Here is a 26,175-nt window from a genome sequence, read left to right as displayed (position 1 = left end):
TTTCTTGGATTTAAATACTGGTTCCATTGTGGGGAATGGGGAGATGACGTTGCTGTGGTTTGGTAATTGGCAGCGTTGCTAATCAACTTGGGGTTCTCGTGTTCTGAGAAGGCTAGGCTGACTTCTAAGCTGCTTAGTTCTATGATTGGTGATGGGAATTGGAGCTTTACCGATGCCATGCTTGGGATTCTGGATCCATATAGGTGTAAATGAGGATAGGATTTCAGAACCTACTGGCGGGGAAGATATGAAAGTTTGGTTGCCTGACAAGTTGTGGAGCAAATTGTCTATCAAGGCTGCTGTGGAGCGAATTCGTTCGCATCAAGTTGCTGAATTTGAAGGGTCTAGTCTGTTAAGGAGAAGACAAGTGCATCCGACTTTGGCTGCGCAAAACTGGAAGCTTTTGAACAATTTCAATAGAGGATGTCTTTACCGATGAAAACAACTTAATCCTCGAATGCGATAGTGATTTGAACAATTTCAAAATTTGGTTAAGATTTTGTAAAACTACCATTGAGGTTCTAAATTTGAAACACCATTTGGTCTGAAATGATTGTAAATCCTCACAAGAAAATGAAAAACAAAACGAGAGAAAACAATAGACCATATAGGATGACATCCATGCAGATAAAAGCGTGGGAATCACTCATACATTCACTCAGCAAAGTTTTATGATTTAAAGTAATGTACTTGCAACAACAAAAAAAGGAAAAAATAAATAAAATATTACTCTGTTAATAATTTCAGTAATGCTTAAACTTCAGGGAGCTCCCAAAATTTGGAATCATAATCATCCTCATGACTTGGAACAGGGACTTCAGCATTACTGAAGTCCCTGAGCCATACTTGTTCTGGTTCCATGCCAAAGTTGGCAGTAACTATACGACAAGCATCTACAGCCATGACGGAACAACCAGTTTCATATTCATTTTCGTTGTCCGTTCTACACGAGAAAGAATTTGTAAACCTACCAGTGTTGGTTTCCCAGACCCTAACAAGCGGATCAACTCGGCTTCCGGTGACAACTTTGTATGGATCCATGTATAAATGTGAAATTGGACCCTCATGTCCACCCAGAATAGCAACTGGTTCTGATTTCCCTTCACAAGCTTTCCTGATGTCCCATAGCATAGCTCTGCAGTAGAAATATCGAATAAAAAACGCAAAATGTTTTTCAGAGTTTACAGTTGTATAGCAAAACAAGACTTGGTTCTTGATCCCGATAATAAGGAAGCTTTTGTACTTGGGAGTACCAAAATTTTGATTATTCAAACAGAAAAACATTCTTACTTTTCATCTCCACCAGTGCAAACTAAGAATTTGGAGGGAAGCATCTGGAACGAGCAAAATTTTGGTCGATGAACAGCTGCAGTGAAAACCTTCCGCATTGTTCTCAAGTCAATTGTTGTAACTGATGAAGCAGCAGCCACGTAGCATAACGATTCATGGCATTTCATATCGATGGGCAGGCCAACCATTGAAGTCATTCCAACGCAACCAGATTGAGTTGCATTTGTATCCCAAACTCTCACCTATCCAAGACAGTTAAAACAAAGAGCGCACATTTAACTATAAGGGGTAACTACCAAAGGAACAATGGGCTGAATGCTTTACAGCAAACCACAATTATATTTTAGTGAAAAAATATGGCATACCAAAGTGTCTTTGGAGAGGCTCACTAAGAGAGAATTACTGTGCCTGAAAAATAGAAAGACAATGGAAATACATAAATATACTGGCACAAACCAAATAAAGGGGACGATTTTCCGTTTCCACCATAGAAACTTATGTCTATACTCTACAGAATCGCATAGTAAAAAAATAGCAGTTTTATGAAGAGACTGGATCGTAATACATAAAATCACCAAACCAGCATAAATTCAATACCCTGGAACTGCTAGGGACTCAATTGGTCTTTCATGCCCAAAAAATGTTTTTCTCAAAGCATGCTGCCCCCGTTTACCACTTGAAGAAATAGACCAAAGACGTACAGTTTTGTCTTCTCCTCCACTTGCAAGTACTCTTACGTCAGTATCGCCCAATAGTTTATCTGCAATGGTGGTAACTGTGCCATTATGACCTTTAAAACATCGCTGACAACGGTCCTACATTTAGAACAGACAAAATAAACCGTTCAGTGGGGAGATGAAGATGAGAACCTTGGAGATGCATGCCATATAAATGACAGTCCACCATATAACAACCTAGAGACACTTTTTTTTCTTTGGATGATAGAAATGAAAGAACCATGCTACACAATCTTACAAATGAATCTTTACCTCCCACCAAAGACGGATTGAGTGGTCGCTGCTAGAAGTTACCAGTAAATCATCTCCTTTTCTTCGAAACAAAGATGTTTCATTGAGTGGGAAACATCTGTAGATCAAATAGAAAACTCCAACCATCGCAGGAAACAGAAATACGTTCAAAAACCAAAACAGTTTTTATGCTTAAGTAGGATGGAGATAATCGAAGGATCAAAGACTAGTAATAATTGATGCCACACGATATTTTGTAGTGTCATGAGATATCAAGTCACTTCATACCTCACACACGTAATCCGAGCATTGTGATCCTGCAGTGTCACGGAAACAGCTGCATCCTTCTTGTCGGTTTTGAAAATCTGAATCCTTGAGTACTAGTAATCAATTAAAAATACATCAAGTTATTTAGACTGCGAGGAAGGTAAAATTACTCAACAGAAATGCTCCGTTATGAGCATCTGCAATGGTAAAAGTTAAATGCTCTAAACCAATAGCTCAATTCAGATTTTGGATTGACAGTTGCTAGTAAGAATTACAGTGGCGTTTATATAAGCCTATATCTATTCCTCTTGGAAGTTAACAATCAGGTGCTTGCCTGGGCACATGCACTATCCAAAGTAAACCTTGGTCAAGCACATTGCTAAAGTGAACCTGCAAACTGAGCGCAATTCTAAATCTCTCCTAGGTAAGACTCACTTGAAAGTTAAGAGACCCACACCCCAGGTTCCTTTGCAAAGTCAGACAGGTTTAGCTCATAACTGTAGCCTGATATATGGTTGTACTGTATGAAACCCACCTGGTCCAAAATTTAGCTCATAACCGTAAGCCCGATATATGGTGGTACTGTATGAAACTCACCTAGTCAAAAGGGTACAAAGTTCCATCCAATCTTCAAGAGAAATCTCAAATGATGGCCATTAAACAGCAGGGTCCAAAGTTGTACCTAGGTTCAGGCTCAGCTTAGTAAATTTAACATTTCTTCATGTGCACAAGTCCTCATTCAAGAAATCGCTTCTTAAACTATATTATTCTAGTCATGTGACCACGGCATATTCTATGACAATGTCCGACAGAGCTAAGGTGGGGCCTTTAATCCTTACACCTAAACCGCATTTCTCAGTTCAGGCTAACTGGTTCTTGTCAGAATTTTTCAAACAAAAGCTAATTTGGATGAATTCTGCAGCTAATAGGGTGTTGGATAACAGTATATTGAGTCTGATGTGTCATTAGACTGGTTTTAGAACAGGCTCTTCTCAAAGTGATCAACCAAGGAAAAATATAAACATAATGAACCATTATATCTCCGTTACCAGAACCGTATAGTAAAAACGGACACATACATACATGTAGCAGTCAAGGCACGGTCCATAACGTTGCAAAGAAGAATATGACACTAGCATAGAACAGATCAGATTATCGTTCATAGACACAACGTAGAAACCACTGTCATGTCATATGGTATGGTAACCCTTCAGTCACCCAGTTCTTTTAAATGGGTCATGGAGTTATAATATAAGCAGAAACGACAATTTTCTTTCAAAGCATGTGTTACGGACTTTCAAACATTCCTATGTGCACTTACGATCTTTCGCATAACAAAAAAATGGCAAATGTTTACTCAGTATCATGTCAGTATTCAAGAAAAGCTTCAAAATTTAGTACTTCGGTCATACCTGAGAAAGAATAATGCGATTCTTGTTGAGTAAAATATGGCTGTTAGCTTTTGGAGATGCAACATATTGACAAATTGCAGGATCAATATATTTAAATCCTCGCACTGCACTTCGTCTAGCCAAATACGCTTCCCTGGAAGTTCCTGCGGTATGTAGATAAGTAGATGAAATTTGAAATGGCCAATGCTCCCTGAAACAGCAAAAACCTAAAATTCATTAAAAAAGAGTAATTTTTCTAACAAAACAGTAACTATTTTGCAATAGTAAAATTAGATCAAATTGAAAGAAGAAACAATACCTAAACCATTAATTCCAGATAGAATCAGAATAAGCCACAGATTTGAACAATTTACAAGTGGTTGCGAAATTTGAAAGGTCTTGTAAGTTCAGATACTTAGCACAATGAGCTAGGGCATCAACATCGACATCTTGTAACGTTGTTTTTGTTGTTGTTGTTGTTGTTGATGATACACCATTATTATCATTATTATCCTTTGTTGTTGTGTTCATGGTTTGAAGAGATACAAAGAGAATCGCTTCAAAGAGGAATAAGAGAACAAGAAATTGGAATGAGTAAAAATATTCCTTGAGAATATTATGTATGTTGGTTGTGGTGTTCAAATATTGTGAAATTGGGGAATCAGAAAAAGTACATCATCTTAAAGTGAGCGCCAAATTGTGGAAATTGGATGAAGGCGGTGGTTGTTCCCTGATCAGCTTAACTGAGGGGATGAAAGAGAAACAAAAACGGTATTGATACTTGATAGTGATACACGCGACGCGGGTGTTTGGGACAGACACGTAATTACATAATTTTTTATTTATTGGGGTATAAGATCCTTTGACTTGGTTATATTGACATAATCTTCACATTTTAGTGTCATTTCTTTTATTGAACACAACCGGTAATACATTTGAAGCTATTTTTTTGGTGAAATGTTCTTCTTATAAGTCTTTACATTCCAACCAAAAATGAGAGTATTCCGAAATATGAAACTTCACCATCCACAAATTTTTATTTCAACCGTTAATCTTCAACGGCTAATATTCAAAATCGTAGATGATGGCTTTATACATCTCGGAATGCTCTCATTTTGATAATAATGACATAAATAGAACATGGTGTATTTGCACGCATTTGCCAATTTTGAGCCACTATAGGGTTGCTCAAACGGGACCAATATCGATTGCCAAATGTGCATCACGGTCGTAAAACTACTGCCCAACCTAGTAGCGTCCAAGCCGTAGTGTTGTTGCCCATCCATCTTGATGCCGGTACAATTCAATCTCCGGTACATCTAACCTCAATTCAACTCACACCTTTTCTCCACTTCTATTTTCATAAAAATCTCTTCTAATCTCGAACAAATCTATTCTTGGTCCAAAGTATACAAAAGAGGAAGAAGATGAAGGAATTTTGTAGGTTTTATGTATTCAACGCGCTTGTTCCAACCAATGGTATACAATAACCAGTTAATTTTTTGGATAATCGTTTATGAGAAATTCTGCGAAGAAACTAACAACTCCAGATTTCGTACTGATAATGGCTTGTCAAGTCGTTTTCAAACAGCCAACAAAGATGTGAGCTAATATTTACTTGTCGTAAATCGAACGATTCAACTGGTAAGAACAATTCAAACAATCGAACTTGAAAGTTGAAATTGTGTAACTTGTCGTGATATTTGGTTTATTTTGTTTGACAAATTGCACCAATTACGAGCTCGAGAGGAATAAGAAAGAAGATATGGAAAAATTTCTGAATACATAGATTTCTTCCACTTCAATAGGTGTTGAACATATTCAACCTTTATTTATTTGATGGTTTTGCTCCACCAGCTACATCAGTATGAATTCGAAGTTTCGGTTTACAATTAGTTCTAATTAAATGCAATGGTTATAAAATTTTATTCGGCATTTGAAATGTATATCTTAAGCTAAGTTAATTCACTATTTCATATATTTATTAATTAGAAATAAAATTAGATTTATATAACATAATCTTATATTATTAGCAAAATATTTGTTATATTTTGTTGATTAAGGTCCCCAATAAGGTACCCATAAAAGAAGAAGAAGGAGTTGTTAAATGGGGTTGATTAATCCCATAACCTTGATGAGTAAAAAAGAATAAGACCTTGATGAGTAATAAAAAATAAGGTTGTCCAAACTCAGGTAATGTGATTGTGGTTGCACAAGATAGACATTAACTCGTGGTTGAAATTCAGCGGGCGATTGTTGTTGTTGCTATTGTTGAGTATATTGAAACGTCTCTTCTCTTCCAACTGACTTCCATCGAGATTTGTTGAATCCAATGGGCTCAATATCATGTTTTCACTTGTTTAGCGGGTCCCAGGACACACCTTTCATTCTTGAATTTTAATATTTGAATCTGTTGTATCTGTCCTTTTATTAATTTGTACCTACCCGTCCATTAGAATTAGTCTGATCGATACCTTGTGATACAGTTGGGATCATCGCAGTTTCCCCTTTGGAAATTATACTCGGTACTTCCCAAAGATTGGGTGGAAAAACTGAACAAAAGATGAAAAGCCTCCCTCCGTGGGATATGTATATAAGAAAGGTTCTTTAAGAGAAGGTTTTCCTTGGAAATACCTTTGATGTAATGAAAAATGTTCTTTCATATGAACATCGTCTTGTTCGTACTCTTTATACCTCTGCTACGGGCGTATATCAATATTTTTGATGTTTTATTGAATATGTTGGAATCTCTGTATGATGATGTTTCCACATCCATCGTAAAATTGGTCTAGTACGAAATTTGACTTGTCGTACTTCTCAATAATAAAAAAACGTGCGTGTGTTGTCCAAAAAAGTTGGTCCACATGTACCAAAATAAAAATACCATCAATATTAAGGGTAAATTCATCTATTAGAAAAAATTGCAAACTGATTGTGATATTTACCTTAGAAATGTCCCAAAGACTATTGATGTGTTGCTTAGAGAGACTACATCTGTTAGTTCGTGAACTGGTAGATTTTGAGATAACTCTGGATAACCTTTCGTTCAATAGTACACAAACTGATTTATCCAATTCGCGAACTAGTTGATTTTAAATTTTCCTGGATACTCTTTGTATTGGAATCCAGTTTCTTTTTTTGACATTTCTCGGACTTATCAAATACAAAAAGATTTTGACTTACGAGGTGACTAATTATTCATGAACTGATTTTGTTCTTGTGATATTGAATTCCAAGTTATGCTTGTCGGTTTGGGAAATAATTAACCATTGTTCCTCGGCAAACCACTTGGTGCATAACGTGTGTTTCGAGTAATATACAGTTGGATATTTATTCTTTGTGATTCAAAGAATACTTCTCACATACTTACATGAATAATTTACATGAAGAAGTTAAGCGTGCTTGGTTACTCATACACATGGAAACTAGTTACATACTTACATGAATAATCTACATGAAGAAGTTAAGCTTGCTTGGTTACTCATAACATGGAAACTAGTTCACAAACCTAGTTTTTTTTGTAACATACCAAGCCATGTTCATCAATATAAATAGAGGATTTTCTGCAAACTATAATCCCAATCGTGGCACTTCTGTTTCTTAGTTGCGGCTATAGCAGTCTTCTGACCTAGATTTCCTACAGTGAAACTGTATTAGGTTACGACTTTGTAAGGATTCACTAAGGTATTCGTGAAGCCTGGTGATACTATCTTTTACCTGATAGTTCTTTGTATCTGGATATTATTCTTATTGATTTATGTAGTTTCCGGACTATAGATCAGAAACAAGATAGATATGAATCACAAAGTAGTTTTCGTTTCAGAATTTATGATTCCACAAGATAGAAATATAAAATACTTCATTTTTGATTTATTTATGATCTTCCTAGTGACGTAGAATTGATTAGGCATCTCTATAACTTTTGAAGACTAAGTTGTCCCAATTGTTGAGTTTGCCGAATATCTTCTTTTCCTTGAAGATCCTTCATAAGCATATATATTTCCATTATCTTGATTGAATATCTTTCTAAAGGAAATCGAATGGGCTTTCGATTAGAGGTATAATAGTCAAAAGTCTTTATTTAGGGTAAAGCAGAATCCTAGGACTACAAAGGATGCTAGATGGGGAATCAAGTTGCATGTGGTTTTGAAAGATCCAAGAGACGTAAGAAGCACGAGTTAAGATAAATTGCTCTTAGGGACGATTTGGTCTCAACTACATTCCAGTCTGAAGTCGGCAGTAGGATAATGTTTGTAATGGCTTATTGCAGTATGATATTCAAGTTCTAGACTTGGTCCCTGGTTTTTCTGCACATTGCAATCTGAAATGACGAGGGTACCAAGTACACCACAATATTTTCGATATCAACCTATAAGTCTTATACCTTGCGTGAACTAATATGGACAGATACTATCAAGAAGATAGCTGAAAAAGCGGGGGTCTAACAACACCACCCAATATTTCGCTTAGCAATCTGTATGGACAAACTCGAATATACTTTTAAGAGAATCAACAATACTCAATCAATTAAAAGTATATCAACGAGTTTATATATCTCTTCTTGATTTGATTTACTCAAGCAAGAACTGCGAGTTCTACTCAAATACAAGGAATAACTTGGATGGTACCAAAGACCAATATCCAAGGATCAATTAATGACAATCAACAACCAAATGATGGATTACTCTAATTGATGATCTAACGCACAACCTGTATTATTTCAATTATAAAGATAAAATAATATAATGCGGAAATTGAAATAACACAGACACCAGATATTTTGTTAACGAGGAAACCGCAAATGCAGAAAAACCCCGGGACCTAGTCCAGATTGAACACACATTGTATTAAGCTGCTACAGACACTAGCCTACTCCAAGCTAACTTCGAACTGGACTGTACTTGAACCCCAATCAATCTCCCACTGATCCAAGGTACAGTTATGCTCCTACGCCTCTGATCCCAATAGGATAATGCGCACTTGATTCCCTTAGACGATCTCACCCACAACTAAGAGTTGCTACGACCCAAAATCGCATGCTTCGACAATAAACAAATATGTATCCCACAGACAAGTCTATCAAAGGATCAATCTGTCTCCCACAGATAAACCCTAAAGGTTTTGTTCCGTCTTTTGATAATAATCAAGGTGAACAGGAACCAATTGATAATCCGGTCTTATATTCCCGAAGAACAACCTAGAGTTATCAATCACCTCACAAAAATCTTAATCGTATGGTAGCGAAACAAGATGTTGCGGAATCACAAACAATGAGACGAAGATGTTTGTGATTATTTTTTATATCTTGCCTATCGGAGATATCAATCTCAAGCCAATCAATCTGATTGTACTCGTACGATAGAAGATGCAATATCAGATCACACAACTACGATAAAAGTAGTATCGGTCTGTATTCACAATCCCAATGAAGTATTTAAGTCGTTAACCTGGTTTTAGAAGAAGAAAACCAAAGGTTAAAGAAGAATCGACTCTAGTATGCAAACTAGTATCACACGTAAGGTGTGGGGATTAGTTTTGTACAATACTAGATATCTCCTTTATATAGTCTTTAAAATCAAGGTTTGCAATCAATGTTAGCTTAGTAACAAAGCATTCAGTATTCACCGTTAGATGAAACCTGATTTAGATTCAAGCTAATATTTCTCAACTGTTAGATCGAAAACTTAGCTTGTTATACACACTTGACAATGCACGCTTCTAGGTTTGTTAACCTTACCCAAACGTAAGCACTTGTTGGTTCAACAATAGTTAACCAAAAGGTTAGCCATATGAGCATTTCATATCAACCATATTCTTCTTTACCATAACTAGTTCAAATGAATTTAAATGAACTAGTTAGAGAGTTGTTCAATTGCAAGGAAATCTCATGTACTACACAAGACACAATTGAAGCAAAGATGATTTGATTCACTTGAATCGGTTCATGAACTTTTATAGCCACGGTTTGCAAACTGCATTCCTTAGTCTTTTTAAGTTTAAGTTCAGAAATCATCTTCAGATATATAACCTTCTCAAGTTCGCAGACTAGGTTCGCGTACTTAAGTTACCAGGCAGAGTTTACAAACTCCAGCAGAAATTCTCGGGTTTGAAAACTTCGTCGGTTCGCGGAATGGGTTCGCGGACTTAGATTCACGCAAGTAGTTTGTCAACTCCAGCAGAAATTCTCGGGTTTGAGAACTTCGGCAGTTTGCGGACTTGGATCACGCCATTCTTCCGGTTCTCTTGATCAACAAAGTTCGCAAACTTTGGTTCAAGGAATAAGACTTATACATAAATGTGTTTCCACAACAATGCTTATGTCCACCATTGGTTATGTAATCTAAACTTTCATTTCAATCATTGAAACATTCTTGGAGGACGTTATGTAGTTGTTACACAATTTCTCGTCAAATCAATTTTCAAGATGATTGAAACATATTATGACTTTCGTCACATGGTAAAGATAAACTTGATCGAAGCGAAAAGCTTATCAACACATATTTTGAGATATAGATAGGCGAGGTATACTCGACTCGAAATACCAAATGTGTATAATCCAAGTCTATATATATAACATACGACTTTTTGTCTCAAAGAGTAGGAGATAGAGTAGATAGAATTTTGAGTGACAGATAAGTTCAAGTCTTCATATACATTTTTGTCGAGAAGTTCCACCGGTTCCTTTAGTAGTTCTTCTTCTTGTATGATGAATCGCCATGAAGTCCTTGAGCTCAACTAGACTTTCTATCCTAGTCCGAGACTTAGCTATAATAGACTATAAATCAAGACTTATAGTTTTGATCACTAACATTGACAAACATGCTTGAGATAGCAATGCATGCGATTTCGACCGAGCAATGCTCTAACAATCTCCCCCTTTGTCAATTTTAGTGACAAAACTATCAATACATATGGAATACAAAAAAGATAAAGAAACTTTAGTAACTCCTATTCCACATGTCTAATATTCAACATTCCTCGAAATTTTCGTCACTTCCAAGTACTCCAATGATCCCAAAGGTTGTAAGTTTAGCATCACCGTTATTAAAGATCCGTAGCTATAACAATGAGAAAGCATCGGTCTCGATCATTCTTATACAGTTTCATAGTATTATTACACAGTGTCAAAGTCCAATTGTATCACAACTTCAACAATAATACTATGGTGATATGTACCACACTACCACTGTACCCACCACCGACCCCCCCCCCCCCCCCTAGTCAATACTCCATCTCATATGGAAACCACTCCCCCTTACACAATGATCCGAAAACCATATGTATTTGTAGTGTGAACTACATATTAATTCTCCCCCTTTTTGTCGATAAAATTGCAAAGGTACAAGAAAGGGATCATAATGAAATTTCCGAAAGAGACATTTCATGACTAAAAGAAAAAAGATACATACCAACTAATTTAGATGCAATCATAAATCTGAAGCTAAATGCATTCATCAATTAGTTTAAAGATACAAGATAACCCCTCTAAAGTTCCACAGCCGCATACCCCTCAAGATATGACCATTAAGCACAATTTCAAAAGAACTCTCCCCCTCTAACAATCTCCCCCTTTGTCAATTTTAGTGACAAAACTATCAATACATATGGAATACAAAAAAGATAAAGAAACTTTAGTAGCTCATATTCCACATGTCTAATCTTCAACATTCCTCGAAATCTTCGTCACTTCCAAGTACTCCAATAATCCAAAAGTTTGTAAGTTTAGCATCACCATTGTTGAAGATCCGTAGCTATAACAACGAGAAAGCATCGGTCTCCATCATTGTTATAAAGTGTCATAGTATTATTACACAGTGTCAAAGTCCAATTGTATCACAACTTCAACAATAATACTATGGTGATATGTATCACTCCCCCTTAGTCAATACTCAATCTCACATGGAAACCACTCCCCCTTATACAATGATCCGAAAACCATATGTATTTTTAGTGTGAACTACATATTAATTCTCCCCCTTTTTGTCAATAAAATTGGCAAAGGTACAAGAAAGGGATCATAATGAAATTTCCGAAAGAGACATTTCATGACTAAAAGAAAAAAAATACATACCAACTAATTTAGATGCAATCATAAATCCGAAGCTAAATGCATTCATCAAGGAGTTTAAAGATACAAGATAACCCTTCTAAAAATCCACAGCCGCACACCCCTCAAGGTATGACCATTAAGCACAAGTTCAAAAGAACTCTCCCCCATTTGATGTCATTCCCGAAAGAATAACAAGAGCGACCTTAATTTCAAAAGAAAAAAAAAGGATTTTTATTGGACACCAAAAAACATGAGAATGATTTTCTATATCCAAAAACTCAATCAAATTAATCACAAGTAAACCCATGATTAATTTAATCGGAATACGCAATCAAATTAAACACAAAAAGTGATCAGTTCAATTGATTGTGCTCAACATAACATAACTTACGGAGCTACGACTAAGTTAACCATGAGGTAATGATTAGCTTAACCATTCATATACTCAACACAAGAAAACTTTATGGAGTCACGAAAATACTCAACTAGATTAATTACAAGAGAACCCGTAATTAATCTAATTGTAATACACAACCAAACTAATTACAAAAATAATCAATTTAATTGTCATTTGTTTTGCTCGACATAAGAATACTTACGGAGCAATAACTAAATAACCAAACAAGATGATTAATTTAGTTTAATATGCTCGACATAACATACCTCACGGAACAACAACGAAGCTAAGAAAATCAACTTGGTTGTATAATGCTCAACATAAGATACATTACGGAGCCTCACAGTAATACATAAATATGGATCAGGGATGATAAATACTGCGGAATACACAAGGATTCATTCTATCTTCAATCACTATTTGCATAACGATAATAATAGACGTAATCCTTGAAAACAAAAGATTTCAACCTATCTTCCATCAAATAATTGACAATATAGGCTTAACTTTTATATTTGCCAAAAGTCCATTCATTATTTTACCAGTACGTGAATACCAAACACGAACGACTTTACTTTTGACAGAGTATGGGACAAACATAGTTCACGGACGTAAACACCAATATCCCATAATAAATTGTAATATATTAAATCATAAAGATTAATACTGCAAAAACATCATCATCCAAATATTTTTAGAATTTAAATCAATAAACCTAAAAAAGAACAAGATGATGAAAATAATAGCTATGTGTAGTCACAATCATTGTTATTCAAAGCACTAGTTATTCTTCCAACTAAACCAAAAAGAAGACATACTAGGCAACAATATCTTTGAGAAATTCCTTATCATTCCCGAACTCCTTGTCGTCAACATCCATTGGAATATAAGCTTCGTTGAGGAAAGAGTTAATACCAACAAACCGTCTTGGCTGATGATGTCGAACCAGGGCCTTATGAATTTCCAAAGATCTTAAAACGCAAGCCTTTATTTCACTAATCTCATTTCTTACTTACTTCAACTCACCAAGAACATCGGAAAACTTCTGAGAGTTAGAAGGGAGAACCCTTGGCTTTCTTGTATTCCTCCAGTTAGAAAGGACAGCCCTTGGCTTTCTTGTATTCCTCCTCTTTCTTTTCAAGGAAGGAGTTACTGGAGATTTCTCTTTTTCCTTGATTGATGGCTTAACAATCATATTGAAATCTTTTCCTTCCAAAGACATGATTCTTAGAGAACAGTTATAAACAACTGGTTTTTGTGAGTGGAATTCACAATCTCATCAAGCAGTCTTAAGATATAAAAGATATCAGAGAGGAAAAAGGAATGTAGGGTTCGCAACCTTTAAACAGGTTCGTAGACGCCCAACTCTAAACCCTATAAAGAGTAGAATTGTCGATAATAACCCTTTCTTTTATTTTGATAGACAAACAACTAAGAAAAGAAGAAGAAAAACTTTTCCTAAAGCCTGATTGGTACACAACCTTGTCTCTTTTGATCAGGCACATGAGACAAGATTTACCAAACAACACAATCAATTTGTGTTGTGGTGAAAAACAATCTGTCCACCATTTTCCTATAAAGAGGAATCCTCAGACTTCTGACTATCAAAGCGATTTGACCGTAGCTTCTTCTATGATGGTTTTATTTTGTATTTGGAGACCAACTTCTTAGACGAAGATAAGATCCTACATACCTCAGCAGTCTTCTGAGAAAGTTTAAGCTTCCTTGCCAATCGATTTGCTCTTTGTTGAAGTTTGTTGGCGTGCCTCACTTGAAGTTTGTACTTATAACATCTTGATAGTTCATGACCCTCTTGAGAACAAAACGAGCACGTCAAAATTGGATAGTATTCAGGCATCTGTGGTGTGAAAGCAGCCAAACACATAGTAGATTCTGAAACATTACAAACAGAGTTTCCAAAGGATGGGTCAATTTATTATTCCATCTTGATTGGATTATCTTCTTCACTGAAACCATCAAAGTTGATATATGTATTGCTACAATTATCAAAATCAATGTTTTCACATAGAAGACCAACACTTGATTTCCTATCTTCATCAGAATCATAGATCTTAGACATCTCATCAAGTGTTACAGCAAGACCTTTGTTCCCAGTGTATTTTCTAACGATTTGGGCACTCGTTTGCAAAATGACCAAAACCTTTACACTTAAAGCACTGTGGCATGTCCTCGTCATCAGCCTCGTCAGCATCCCTGTTTTTAGGAGGGACGTGATTGTGAGATTTATTTGATGACCTAGGTTTGTCTCTTGAAAACCGTTTACTTCTCTTCAATAGAAGATCCCTAAACTGTCTTGTGATCAAGGAGACTTATTTGTCAAGATCTTCATCCGAAAAATCACCCTCAGACTGATCATCCTCAGAGACATAAACATTTTTACTTTTATCAAGTAACTTAATGTTCTTTTGTGCTTTAAAGGCAACATCCTTTCCGATTTTGGATGTATGATCATGATCAAAGATCTTTAGATTTCCAACCAATGTATTTCTGGAAAGGTTATCAAGGATATTTCCCTCAACAATGGCATGCTTCTTAGACTCGTATCTAGATGGCAGGAAACTGAGAATTTTCATCACAATGTCCTTTTCAGGAATAGTCTTACCCAATGCAAAAGATGCATTAACAATTTCATATACTTTGTGATTAAACTCATCAAATGTATCTTCATCTGCCATACGAAGGTTCTCCCAATTGGAATTAAGGTTTTGAAGCCTACCTTCCTTTTCACTGGAGTTACCTTCAAATACGGTTTCTAAGATATCACAAGCATCTTTAGACCTGGTGCAATTTGACACATGGTGCTGAAGATTTTGGGTTATGGCATGTATGATGGCATTCAAACTGTCGGAATTTTTCTTTGCAACAAGTATCTCGGAAGGATTATATTCACTAATATTCTTGGGAACGTTTACATCTCCAACTGCCACAACGGGAGCATCATAGCTATTAACAACATATACCCATGATTGAAAATCACGCGCTTGAAGAAAAGCTCGCATAGAAATTTTCTACCATAAGTAATTAGAGTCATCGAAGACTGGTGGTACGTTAATAGAGATAGCACCTATGTCCATAGAGTCAGATCGCTACAAACACAGACTTGTAAGGTCTTAAACGTGTTTGCCTGCTCTGATACCAATTGAAAAAGCGGGGTTCTAACAACACCACCCAATATTTCACTTAACAATCTGTATGGACAAACTTGAATATACTTTTAAGAGAATCAACAAGACTCAATCAATTAAAAGTATATCAACGAGTTTATATCTCTCTTCTTGATTTGATTTACTCAAGCAAGAAGCGAGTTCTAATCAAATACAAGGAATAACTTGGATGGTACCAAAGACCAATATCCAAGGATCAATTAATGACAATCAACAACCAAAGGTTGGATTACTCTAATTGATGATCTAACGCACAACCTGTATTATTTCAATTATAAAGATAAAAAAATATAATGCGGAAATTGAAATAACATAGACACCATAAATTTTGTTAACGAGGAAACCACAAATGCAGAAAAACACGGGTACCTAGTCCAGATTGAACACACACTGTATTAAGCCGCTACAGACACTAGCCTACTCCAAGCTAACTTCGGACTGGACTGTAGTTGAACCCCAATCAATCTCCCACTAATCCAAGGTATAGTTATGCTCCTACGCCTATGATCTCAGCAGGATACTGCGCACTTGATTCTATTAGCCTATCTCACCCACAACTAAGAGTTGCTACGACCCAAAATCGCAGGCTTCGATAATAAACAAATATCTCCCACAGACAAGTCTATCAAAGGATCAATCAGTCTCCCACAGATAAACCCTAAAGATTTTGTTCCGTCTTTTGATAATAATAAAGGTGAACATGAACCAATTGATAATCCGGTCATATATTCCCGAAGAACAACCTAAAGTTATCAATCACCTCACAACAATCTTAATCGTATGGTAGCGAAACAAGATGTTGCGGAATCACAAACAATGAGACGAAGATGTTTGTGATTACTTTTTATATCTTGCCTATCGGAGATATCAATATCAAGCCAATCAATCTGATTGTACTTATACGATAGAAGATGCAAGATCATATCACACAAGTACGATAAAAGTAGTATCGGTCTGGCTTCACAATCCCAATGAAGTCTTTAAGTCGTTAACCCGGTTTTAGAAGAAGAAAACCAAAGGTTAAAGGAGAGTCGACTCTAGTATGCAAACTAGTATCACACATAAGGTATGTGGATTATTTTTGCACAATACTAGATGTCTCCTTTATATAGTCTTTCAGATCAGGGTTTGCAACTAATGTTAGCTTAGTAACAAAGCATTCAATATTCACCGTTAGATGAAAACCCGATTTAGATTCAAGCTAATATTTCTCAACCGTTAGATTGAAAACTTAGCTTGTTATACACACTTGAAAATGCACGCTTCTAGGTTTATTAACCGTACCCAAACGTATGCACATGTTGGTTCAACAATAGTTAACCAAAAGGTTAGCCATTTGAGCATTTCATATCAACCATGTTCTTCTTCACCATAACTAGTTCAAATGACTTAAAATGAACTAGTTAGAGAGTTATTCAATTGCAAGGAAATCTCATGAAGCAAAGATGATTTGATTCACTTGTATCGGTTCATGAATTTTTATAGCCACGGTTTGCAAACTGCATTCCTTAGTCTTTTTAAGTTGAAGTTTAGAAATCATCTTCAGATATATAACCATCTCAAGTTCGCAGACTAGGTTCGCGGACTTAAGTTACCGGGCAGAGTTTACAAACTGCAGCAGAAATTTTCGGGTTTGAGAACTTCGCCGGTTCGCGGACTTAGCTTCACGTAAGTTGTTTGTCAACTCTAGCAGAAATTCTCGGGTTTGAGAACTTCGGCAGTTCGCGGACTTGGTTCTCACTATTCTTCCGGTTCTCTTGATCAACAAAGTTCGCAAACTTTGGTTCAAGGAATAAGACTTATACATAAATGTGTTTCCACAACAATGCTTATGTCCACCATTGGTTATGTAATCTAAACTCTCATTTTAATCATTGAAACATTCTTAGAGGACGTTATATAGTTGTTACACCATTTCTCGTCAAAGCAATTTTCAAGATGATTGAAACATATTATGACTCTCGTCACATGGTAAAGATAAACTTGATCGAAGCGAAAAGCTTACCAACACATATTTCAAGATATATATAGGCGAGGTATATTCGGCTCGAAATACCAAATGTGTATAATCCAAGTCTATATATATAGCATGCGACTTCTTGTCTCAAAGAGCATGAGATAGAGTAGATAGACTTTTGAGTGACAGATAAGTTCAAGTCTTCACATACCTTTTTGTCGAGAAGTTCCACCGGTTCCTTGAGTAGTTCTTTTTCTTGTATGATGAATCACCATGAAGTTCTTGAGCTCAACTACACTTTCTATCCTAGTCCGAGACTTCGTTATAATAGACTAGAAATCAAGACTTATAGTTTTGATCACTAACATTGACAAACATGGTTGAGATAGCAACGCATGCGAGTTCGACCGAGCAATGCTCTAACAATAACTACAAGGTATACACTTGGTATACATTTTCTAGTTCGAAACCGAACCTTAAACTATAGGGATCAACCCAAGTATTTGGGATTAACGTACAAGTGAAATTACTTTAATTTATAACTTAAACAAATTATAATGTGGAAAGTAAAGTAAAAGCACACAATAAAGGACTAATCTGTTTGGTAACCACTCTCCTATCTCAGGAAATCATTCAGAGATATGTGTATTGAGTGTGACAAAGGCTTTTCTGTTTAAAATCAATTAAACTCCTTTGTCGGGTTTTAGATCTGGATTAAACAAGTTTACTAGGTCGAGTCAAACATAACTACCAGATTCAGATATTGAAGAGTACCACCAAATCTTGTCGATCTAAATACGTGTAGTCAATAATAAGTGTATCAAAAGATAAACTAGATCTGATCGGATTCCGATCGATCAAGTTTGTTCCCGAAGCAAATCATAAAGTTACAAAACCAATAAGAAAAATCTTCTCGTCTTCAATCTTCAATAGTCTTCTATACCTGCACAGTAACAAACTTGATTCCTGACTTATGGTCGATCACGCACAGAGCGGAGTCTGTTAACAACTGATGATCACAAGTCAATGTGAAACTCTTGATATAGTTTGAGTGACCTTATGTAAGAAGAGAAGGTTCTAAAAAATAATAAAAATAGGTGCAAATCAAGAGCTAACCACCGTTAGTCAATCAAATCAATAATCAAAAATTAAAATAACAATGCAATTCTAGTTTCCCACCAATAGTACTAGTAGGCGATTCTTCATCCCAAAGAAGTCTTTAAACTAGCGGACGTAAGAGATTTCACCAAATAAGGTTACTCTCATCTCCAAGATAGTATTACGAGAATATTATTAGTCGGCTACACCAGAAACAACAAAGATGTAATTTTCTTGGCTCATGATAAGTTTGTATGAATAACAAACTTCACTATTTATAGACCAAGGTAGTTTGGGCACCAAGGAATTTCTATAACCGAAGATATTCTTAAGATATGGAATAAAGCACCTAAATTCGGGTTTATGAACTCCAACCGATATCCAACTATATAACCGAAATCTTCATGGAAAACTCAATATTAGCTAGTACTTAACTAATATATCTTTCCATAGATATGTTTTGATTGATGATAAAACAAAACATATTAATTTCGAAAATCTCAAAAAGATCCTCTACTATTTCAGTTTGGGATCTCACCTTGAGTATCAAGGAATATCTTTGAATAATTAAGAAATAAGATTTCTGAAAAAGCGGGGGTCTAACAACCACACCCAATATTTCGTTTAAGCAATCTGTATAAACTAACTCCAACATAATTCCAAGGGAATCAACAAGACAATCAGACTCAATCAAGGAAAATATATCCAAGAGTTATATCTCAATTTGTCAATCAATCTGTAGGCGAACAGATAGAAATCTGTGAGTCGTATTAATAAGAGAAATAACTTGTATGGTATCAAAGACCAAAATCCAAGCGTCAATCAATTTCAATCAACAACCAAAGGTTGGATTCACCAATTGATTGAACTATGCACAAACTGTGATATTTCAATTATATATAAAATATAATGCGGAAAAGAAATAACACATACACCATAAATTTTGTTAACGAGGAAGCCGCAAATGCAGAAAAACCCCGGGACCTAGTCCAGATTTGAACACCACAATGTATTAAGCCGCTTCATACTCTAGCATACTACAAGTTAACTTCAGACTGGAATGTAGTTGAGCCCTGACCAATCTCAAACTGATTAAGGTACAGTCGTGTTCCTTACGCCTCTGAATCCCAGCAGGACTCTACGCACTTGATTCCGTTAGCTGATCTCACCTACAACTAAGAGTTGCTACGACCCAAAGTCGAAGACTTGATAAACAAATCTGTCTCACACAGAAAAGTCTATTGAATAGATAAATATGTCTCCCACAGAAATACCTACGATTTTTATTCCGGATTTTGATAAATCAAGGTGAACATGAACCAATTGATACACCAGACTTATATTCCCGAAGAACAACCTAGTACTATCAATCACCTCAAAATAATCTTAAATGTATGGTAGCGAAACAAGATATTGTGGAATCACAAAGAATGAGATGAAGAGCTTTGTGACTACTTTTTATCTTATATATCGGAGATTAAATCTCGAGAAAATCCTAGAGAAGATAATACTCAATATGATAGAACAAAGTAAGACCAGAACACGCAACTACAGAGAAAATAGTTGGGACTTACTCCAGAATCCCAATGAAGTATCTAAGTCGTTAACCTATAATGGTTTTAGGAAAAACCTAGGTTAAAGGAGAATCGACTCTAGTCGCAACTAGTATCACACAGGAGGTGTGGGGATTAGGTCTCCCAGTTGCTAGAGATATCCCTTATATAGTCTTCAAATCAAGGTTTGCAATCAATGTTACCTTGGTAACAAAGCATTCAATATTCACCGTTAGATGAAAACCTGATTAGAGTCAAGCTAATATCTTTCAACCATTAGATTGACTTAGCTTATTATACACAAATGAAATGTGCCTTCATTTAGATATAGGTAACCGTACCTAAACATGTACACTTGGTTGGCTCAACAATAGTTAACGAAGTTAGCCATATGAACACTTTCATATCAACCTTGTTCATCTTAAACAGAACTAGTTTAAATGACTCGAATGAAACTGGTTATAGAGTTGTTCAATTGTTTATATTCTCATAGAAGTATAGAAGACACAATTGAAGCAAAATCGGTTTTGATTCACTCGAATCGATTCATGAACATTATAGCCACGATTTGCAAAAGTTGCATTCCTTATTATATAAATGTATTTGTTCATGAGTATGTAAATATACATAACCAATTTTATAACTTAACCCACTCAGGTATGCAAATGAGTACGCATACCTAAGTTCCCGAAGTTGGTCTTGTTCGCCAGTATGCAAACGGGTACGCATACTGTCGTTCACGACCGAACTCAGTTGAAATTAGTATGCACACGGGTATGCATACTATAGTTCCCGGACTTCAACTGTTAAATCAGTACGCATATGGGTATGCATACTAAATTCCCGGACTTGGAATACACATGCAACAGTTAGCATACAAGTACGCATACAGTGCCATATCCAATCAATGGTTAATTGTTCAAAACTCCTATTTTAATCATTGAAACATTCCTAGAAGACAAGAATAGTTGTCTCACACAAATTATTAGCTTCAAAGCTATTTTCAAGTGATCGAATGATCAATACGAAACATTCTGAGTCTACATCAAATGATTGTCTCACACAAATCATGTAAGATGTTACCAGGCGATTTTCACATGATCATCTTTTGACATTCGTCAAGAATAAAAGATGAACTTGGTTAAAGAGAAAGCTTACCAACACATATTTCGAGAAATATGCAAGCTAGTTAAACTCAACTCGAAATATCAAATTTGTATAATATAAATTCTATATAACTATACGACTTTTATCTCAATAGGAGATAGAATAATAATAAACTTCTGAGTGATAGATGAGTTCGAGTCTCCACATACCTTTTGTTCATGAAGAACCACAAGCTCCCCTTAGTATTTCTTCGTCTTCAATCGATGAACACCGTGAAATCTAAAGCTCGACTACACATTTTAACTTAATCCGAGACATAACTATAAGTAAACTAGAAATCAAGACTTATACTTTTGACAATCTTGAGATAGCAACACTTGTTAGTTCGACCGAGCAGTGCTCTAACAATCTCATCCTTTGTCAATTTTAGTGAAAAAATATCAATATGGATTAAAAAATAAATAAACTCAGTGATTCTGAACGTGATCAACTCAGCATCATAGTTATTGAAGATCCGTAGCCATAACAATAAGAAAACAATGTTCTCAATTATTGTTATACAGTGTCATAGTATTATTACACAACATCAAAGTTCAATTGTATCACAACTTTGACAATAATACTACAGTGGTATGTATCACTCACCCTTAGTCAATACTTCATCTCACAATGAAAACCATTCCCCCTTACATAATGATCCGTAAACCATATGTATTTGTAGTGTGAACTACAAAATAATTCTCTCCCTTTTTGTCAATATAAATTGGCAAAGATAGGAAAACTAGCGGGATCATAATGAAATTCTCATAGAGATACTTCATGATTAAAAATGAACATATCAACTTAGTTTTGATGATTTCATATAGTCAAAACTTAGCGTATTCATCAAGGAGTTTATAAAGATACAAGAAAACTCCTACAATATTCCGCAGCCACACTCCTCACAAAGATTTTGCAATTAAGCACAAGTTCAATTAAGTACTCTGCCCCATAAAATATCATTCCTGAAAGAACAACAAGAACGACCTTACTTTTGCAAGAAAAGAAGGATTTCTTTGGACATTAACAAATCACATGAAACTTGAATTTGTGTCCAGAAATCTCAATTAAATCAACCACAAAGGAACCTTGATGGTTAATTTAATCGGAAATGCTCAACATAAGATAACTTACGGAGCCGTACAATTAGAGAAGAACCATTTTCATAATTTATAAACTTCTCATTTTTCTTCCTTGAGGATTGAATTCCTTCACAAAGATGTACATTAACTGCTTCTACTGCATCTATTTTTGTGGTACCTCTAGTTACAGGAGCCATGAAACGGTATCTTTCAAAGAGAAAGTAGTGAAGGGCATATTGATCACAAATGAATATAAATAGAGTACTAGATAACTAAACCCTAAACAAAAACTTTGAAAAAGTCTTCACGGTTGACGATCCATTATCTATTTTTGATAAGAAAATATTCAATTGCAAATCTTTAACTAAAAAAGTCTTAAACTGCCAAGGATAAGAAATTAACAACTATAAAATACTTGAGCAACCTTGATGCACTCCTCATATTCTCAAGTTAATAGCGAGGATGCAAACATCACTATAATTAAATAGTGATGGAGTGAGCAGAATGCTCACATCTTGTGTCACATGGTGAAGTTTGTTGCATAAATAGATTTCTTACCTCGTTTGACTCTGGTTCTCTTAGACTTGTTATTGTCTACAGGAGTTCCCAGTTGATTACTCAAAACCAGATTCATCATTTGCATGTCATTCTCAAGTTTGGCAATTCGTTTGTTGTTCCTCTTGAATTTCCAACACTTACTTTGAACATGATTTGCATTTCCAAAAAACACACACTTCAAAGATGAATTTTCGTTTTGCATATTTGACCCATGTTCATCACAACATTTAATATCCATAGTTCCAGAACCGGCCGTAACGAAGGAATTATTTGTGCTCACAGTCTTGCTTTTGAACCCTAAACCATTTGTGTTTCCAAAAGATTTCTGACCGAGTAACATTGTCGAAATCTTTTCAGAGCTTCCAGATAAACTTGCTGGTCACACTTAAGAGTATTAATCTCTTTTTCTTTTAAAGATAAAGTTCTAGTGAATTCATCATTAAGACAGTCAATCTCAAGATTTTTCACCTGAGGTGATGATTCAAGTTTCTTCAACTTCATTTTTAGCTGAAGATTTTCTTGGTGAATTTCTTCATTTTTATCCAAGAATTCAAAAATCTCAGTGTCAGACTCGCATTCTGAGTCAGAATTTAAGATAGTAGAAGTTTCTGCGGCGAACGCTGAAATTTCTGTACAAACTTCAAAAGTATGCGGATTGACCAACTGAATTGATTTTCTTTGTATTGAATCATCTGAAGCATGAGAGAGAGAGAGATAGAGAGAGAAAGAGAGAGACATCCCTCAGATCTTTTGCTTCTTCTCACAATATCCCGGATCTTTTGTAAAATCAATGACCTGTCAGGATCAATATGATTTGAACAACATTCATCATCCCAAGACAAGTAAGGAAGAGTACTTGTGCTGGCCACAACATTGAACGCGGATGTTCTAACTATGTTCAGATCATGAGTGATTTTCTGGAAAAAGAATCAAGGTTATTTCCTTCAACGATGGCATGTTTCTTAGAATCGTATTTGGTTGGCAACGATTTGAGAAATTTAATCAGAATGTCTTTTTCAGGAATAGTCTTACCCAATGCAAGAAATCCATTAACAATTTCAGACACTTTGTGATTAAACTCATCGAATAAATCTTCATCATCCATACGAAGGTTTTCCCAATCAGAATTAAGGTTTTGAAGCCTAGATTCTTTCTCGCATGAAGTTCCTACGAATACATTTTCTAAGATATCCTAGGCTTCTTCAGACTTAGTGCGCGCATGCATATGGTGTTGAAGATCTGGGGTAATGGCATGTATGGTATCATTTAAGCCGTCAGAATTTTGCTTCGCAGCAAGAATCTCGTCAGGCTCGTACCTACCAATATCATTTGGAACAGTTACATCGCCTTCTGTAACAATCTGAGGATCATATCCATAAGCAACACGAACCCATGATTGAAAATCACGTGCTTGTAGAAAGTCACACATAGCAATTTTCCACCACGAATAATTCGAGCCATCGAAGACTGGTGGTATGTTTACAGAGATAGCGCTTTTGTACATAGAGTCAGATTGCTACAAACACAGACTTATAAGGTCTTAAACATGTTTGCCTTCTCTGATACCAATTGAAAAAGCAGGGTCTAACAACCACACCCAATATTTCGTTTAGGCAATATGTATGGAATAACTCCAATATAATTTCAAGAGAATTAACTAGATAGTCTGACTCAATCAAGGAAAATATATTCAAGAGTTATCTCAATTTCTCAAATCAATCTGCAATCGAACAAATAGAAATCTGTGAGCCGGATTAATAAGAGAAATAACTTGGATGGTACCAAAGACCAAAATCCAAGCATTAATCAATTTCAATCAACAACTAAAGGTTGGATTTACCAATTGATTGAACTACACACAACCTGTGATATTTCAATTATATAGAAAATATAATGCGGAAAAGAAATAACAAAGACACTAGAAATTTTGTTAACGAGAAAACCACAAATGCAGAAAAACCCCGGGACCTACTCCAGATTTGAACACCACACTGTATTAAGCCGCTACAGACTCTAGCCTACTACCAATTAACTTCAGACTGGAATGTAGTTGATCCCTAACCAATTTCACACTAATTAAGGTACAGTCGCGTTCCTTACGCCTCTGAATCCCAGCAGGACTCTACGCACTTGATTCCCTTAGCTGATGTCACCCACAATTAAGAGTTGATACGACCCAAAGTCGAAGACTTGATAAACAAATCTATCTCACACAGACCTGGAATACACATGCACACGGGTATGCATACTATAGTTCCCCGACTTCAACTGTTGAATCAGTACGCATATGGGTATGCATACTAAATTCTCGGGCTTGGAATACACATGCAACAGCTAGCATACAAGTACGCATAATGTGTTATATCTAATCAAAGGTTAATTGTATTAAACTCTCATTTTAATCATTGAAACATTTTTGGAAGACGAGAATAACCGTCTCACACAAACTATTAGTTTCAGAGCTATTTTCAAGTGATTTAATGATCAGTACGAAACATTCCGAGTCTACATCAAATGACTGTCTCACAAAAATCATGTAAGATGTTACCAAGAAATTTTCACATGATCAACTTTTGACTTTCGTCAAGAATAAAAGATGAACTTGGTTAAAGCGAAAGCTTACCAACACATATTTTGAGAAATATATAAGCGATTTAAACTCATCTCGAAATATCAAATGTGTATAATATGAAGTCTATATATCTTTACGACTTTTGTCTCAATAGGAGATAGAATAGAAATATACTTTTGAATGATAGATGAGTTCAAGTCTCCACTTACCTTTTATTGATGAAGATCCACAATCTCCCCTTAGTAGTTCTTCGTCTTCAATCGATGCACGCCGTGAAGTCTAAAGCTCAACTACATATTCTATCCTAATCCGAGACATAGCTATAAGTTTACTAGAAATCAACACTTATAGTTTTGACAACTAAACTTAGTTTTGACTACAGATTTTGAAAAAGCGGGGGTCTAACAACCATACCCAATATTTCGCTCAGCAATCTGTATGGACTAACTCCAATATATTTCTGAAAGCACCAACTAATAAACCGAGCTCAATCAAGAAATATATCAAAGAGTTTGTATATCTGTTTCTTAATGTAATCATCAAATCAAACAGATAGAAATCCGTGAGCCTGATTAATATAAGAAACAACTTGGACGGTATCAAAAACCTATATCCAAGTGTCAATCAATTTAATCAGCAACCAAAGGTTGGATTCACAATT

The 26,175-nt window shown here is 35.6% G+C and overlaps 1 protein-coding gene across 1 annotated transcript; it reads right to left on the bottom strand.

Annotated features, from left to right (window-relative positions):
- Positions 1–636: 636 nt before the first annotated feature.
- Positions 637–24,371, bottom strand: LOC113315379. The gene is made up of 8 exons (XM_026563669.1): positions 24,259–24,371; positions 3,938–4,127; positions 2,547–2,638; positions 2,280–2,376; positions 1,888–2,105; positions 1,656–1,698; positions 1,291–1,532; positions 637–1,135 (listed from the first exon to the last, which is right to left on the bottom strand). The coding sequence occupies exons 1-8, from the start codon at positions 24,369–24,371 to the stop codon at positions 754–756; spliced, it is 1,377 nt and encodes a 458-aa protein (XP_026419454.1). The 3' UTR covers positions 637–753.
- Positions 24,372–26,175: the final 1,804 nt, after the last annotated feature.

The sequence above is a fragment of the Papaver somniferum genome, chromosome 10 (assembly GCF_003573695.1).
Source record: "Papaver somniferum cultivar HN1 chromosome 10, ASM357369v1, whole genome shotgun sequence".
NCBI classification, from domain to species: Eukaryota; Viridiplantae; Streptophyta; class Magnoliopsida; order Ranunculales; family Papaveraceae; genus Papaver; species Papaver somniferum.
This window is presented reverse-complemented; position numbering and strand designations above follow the sequence as displayed.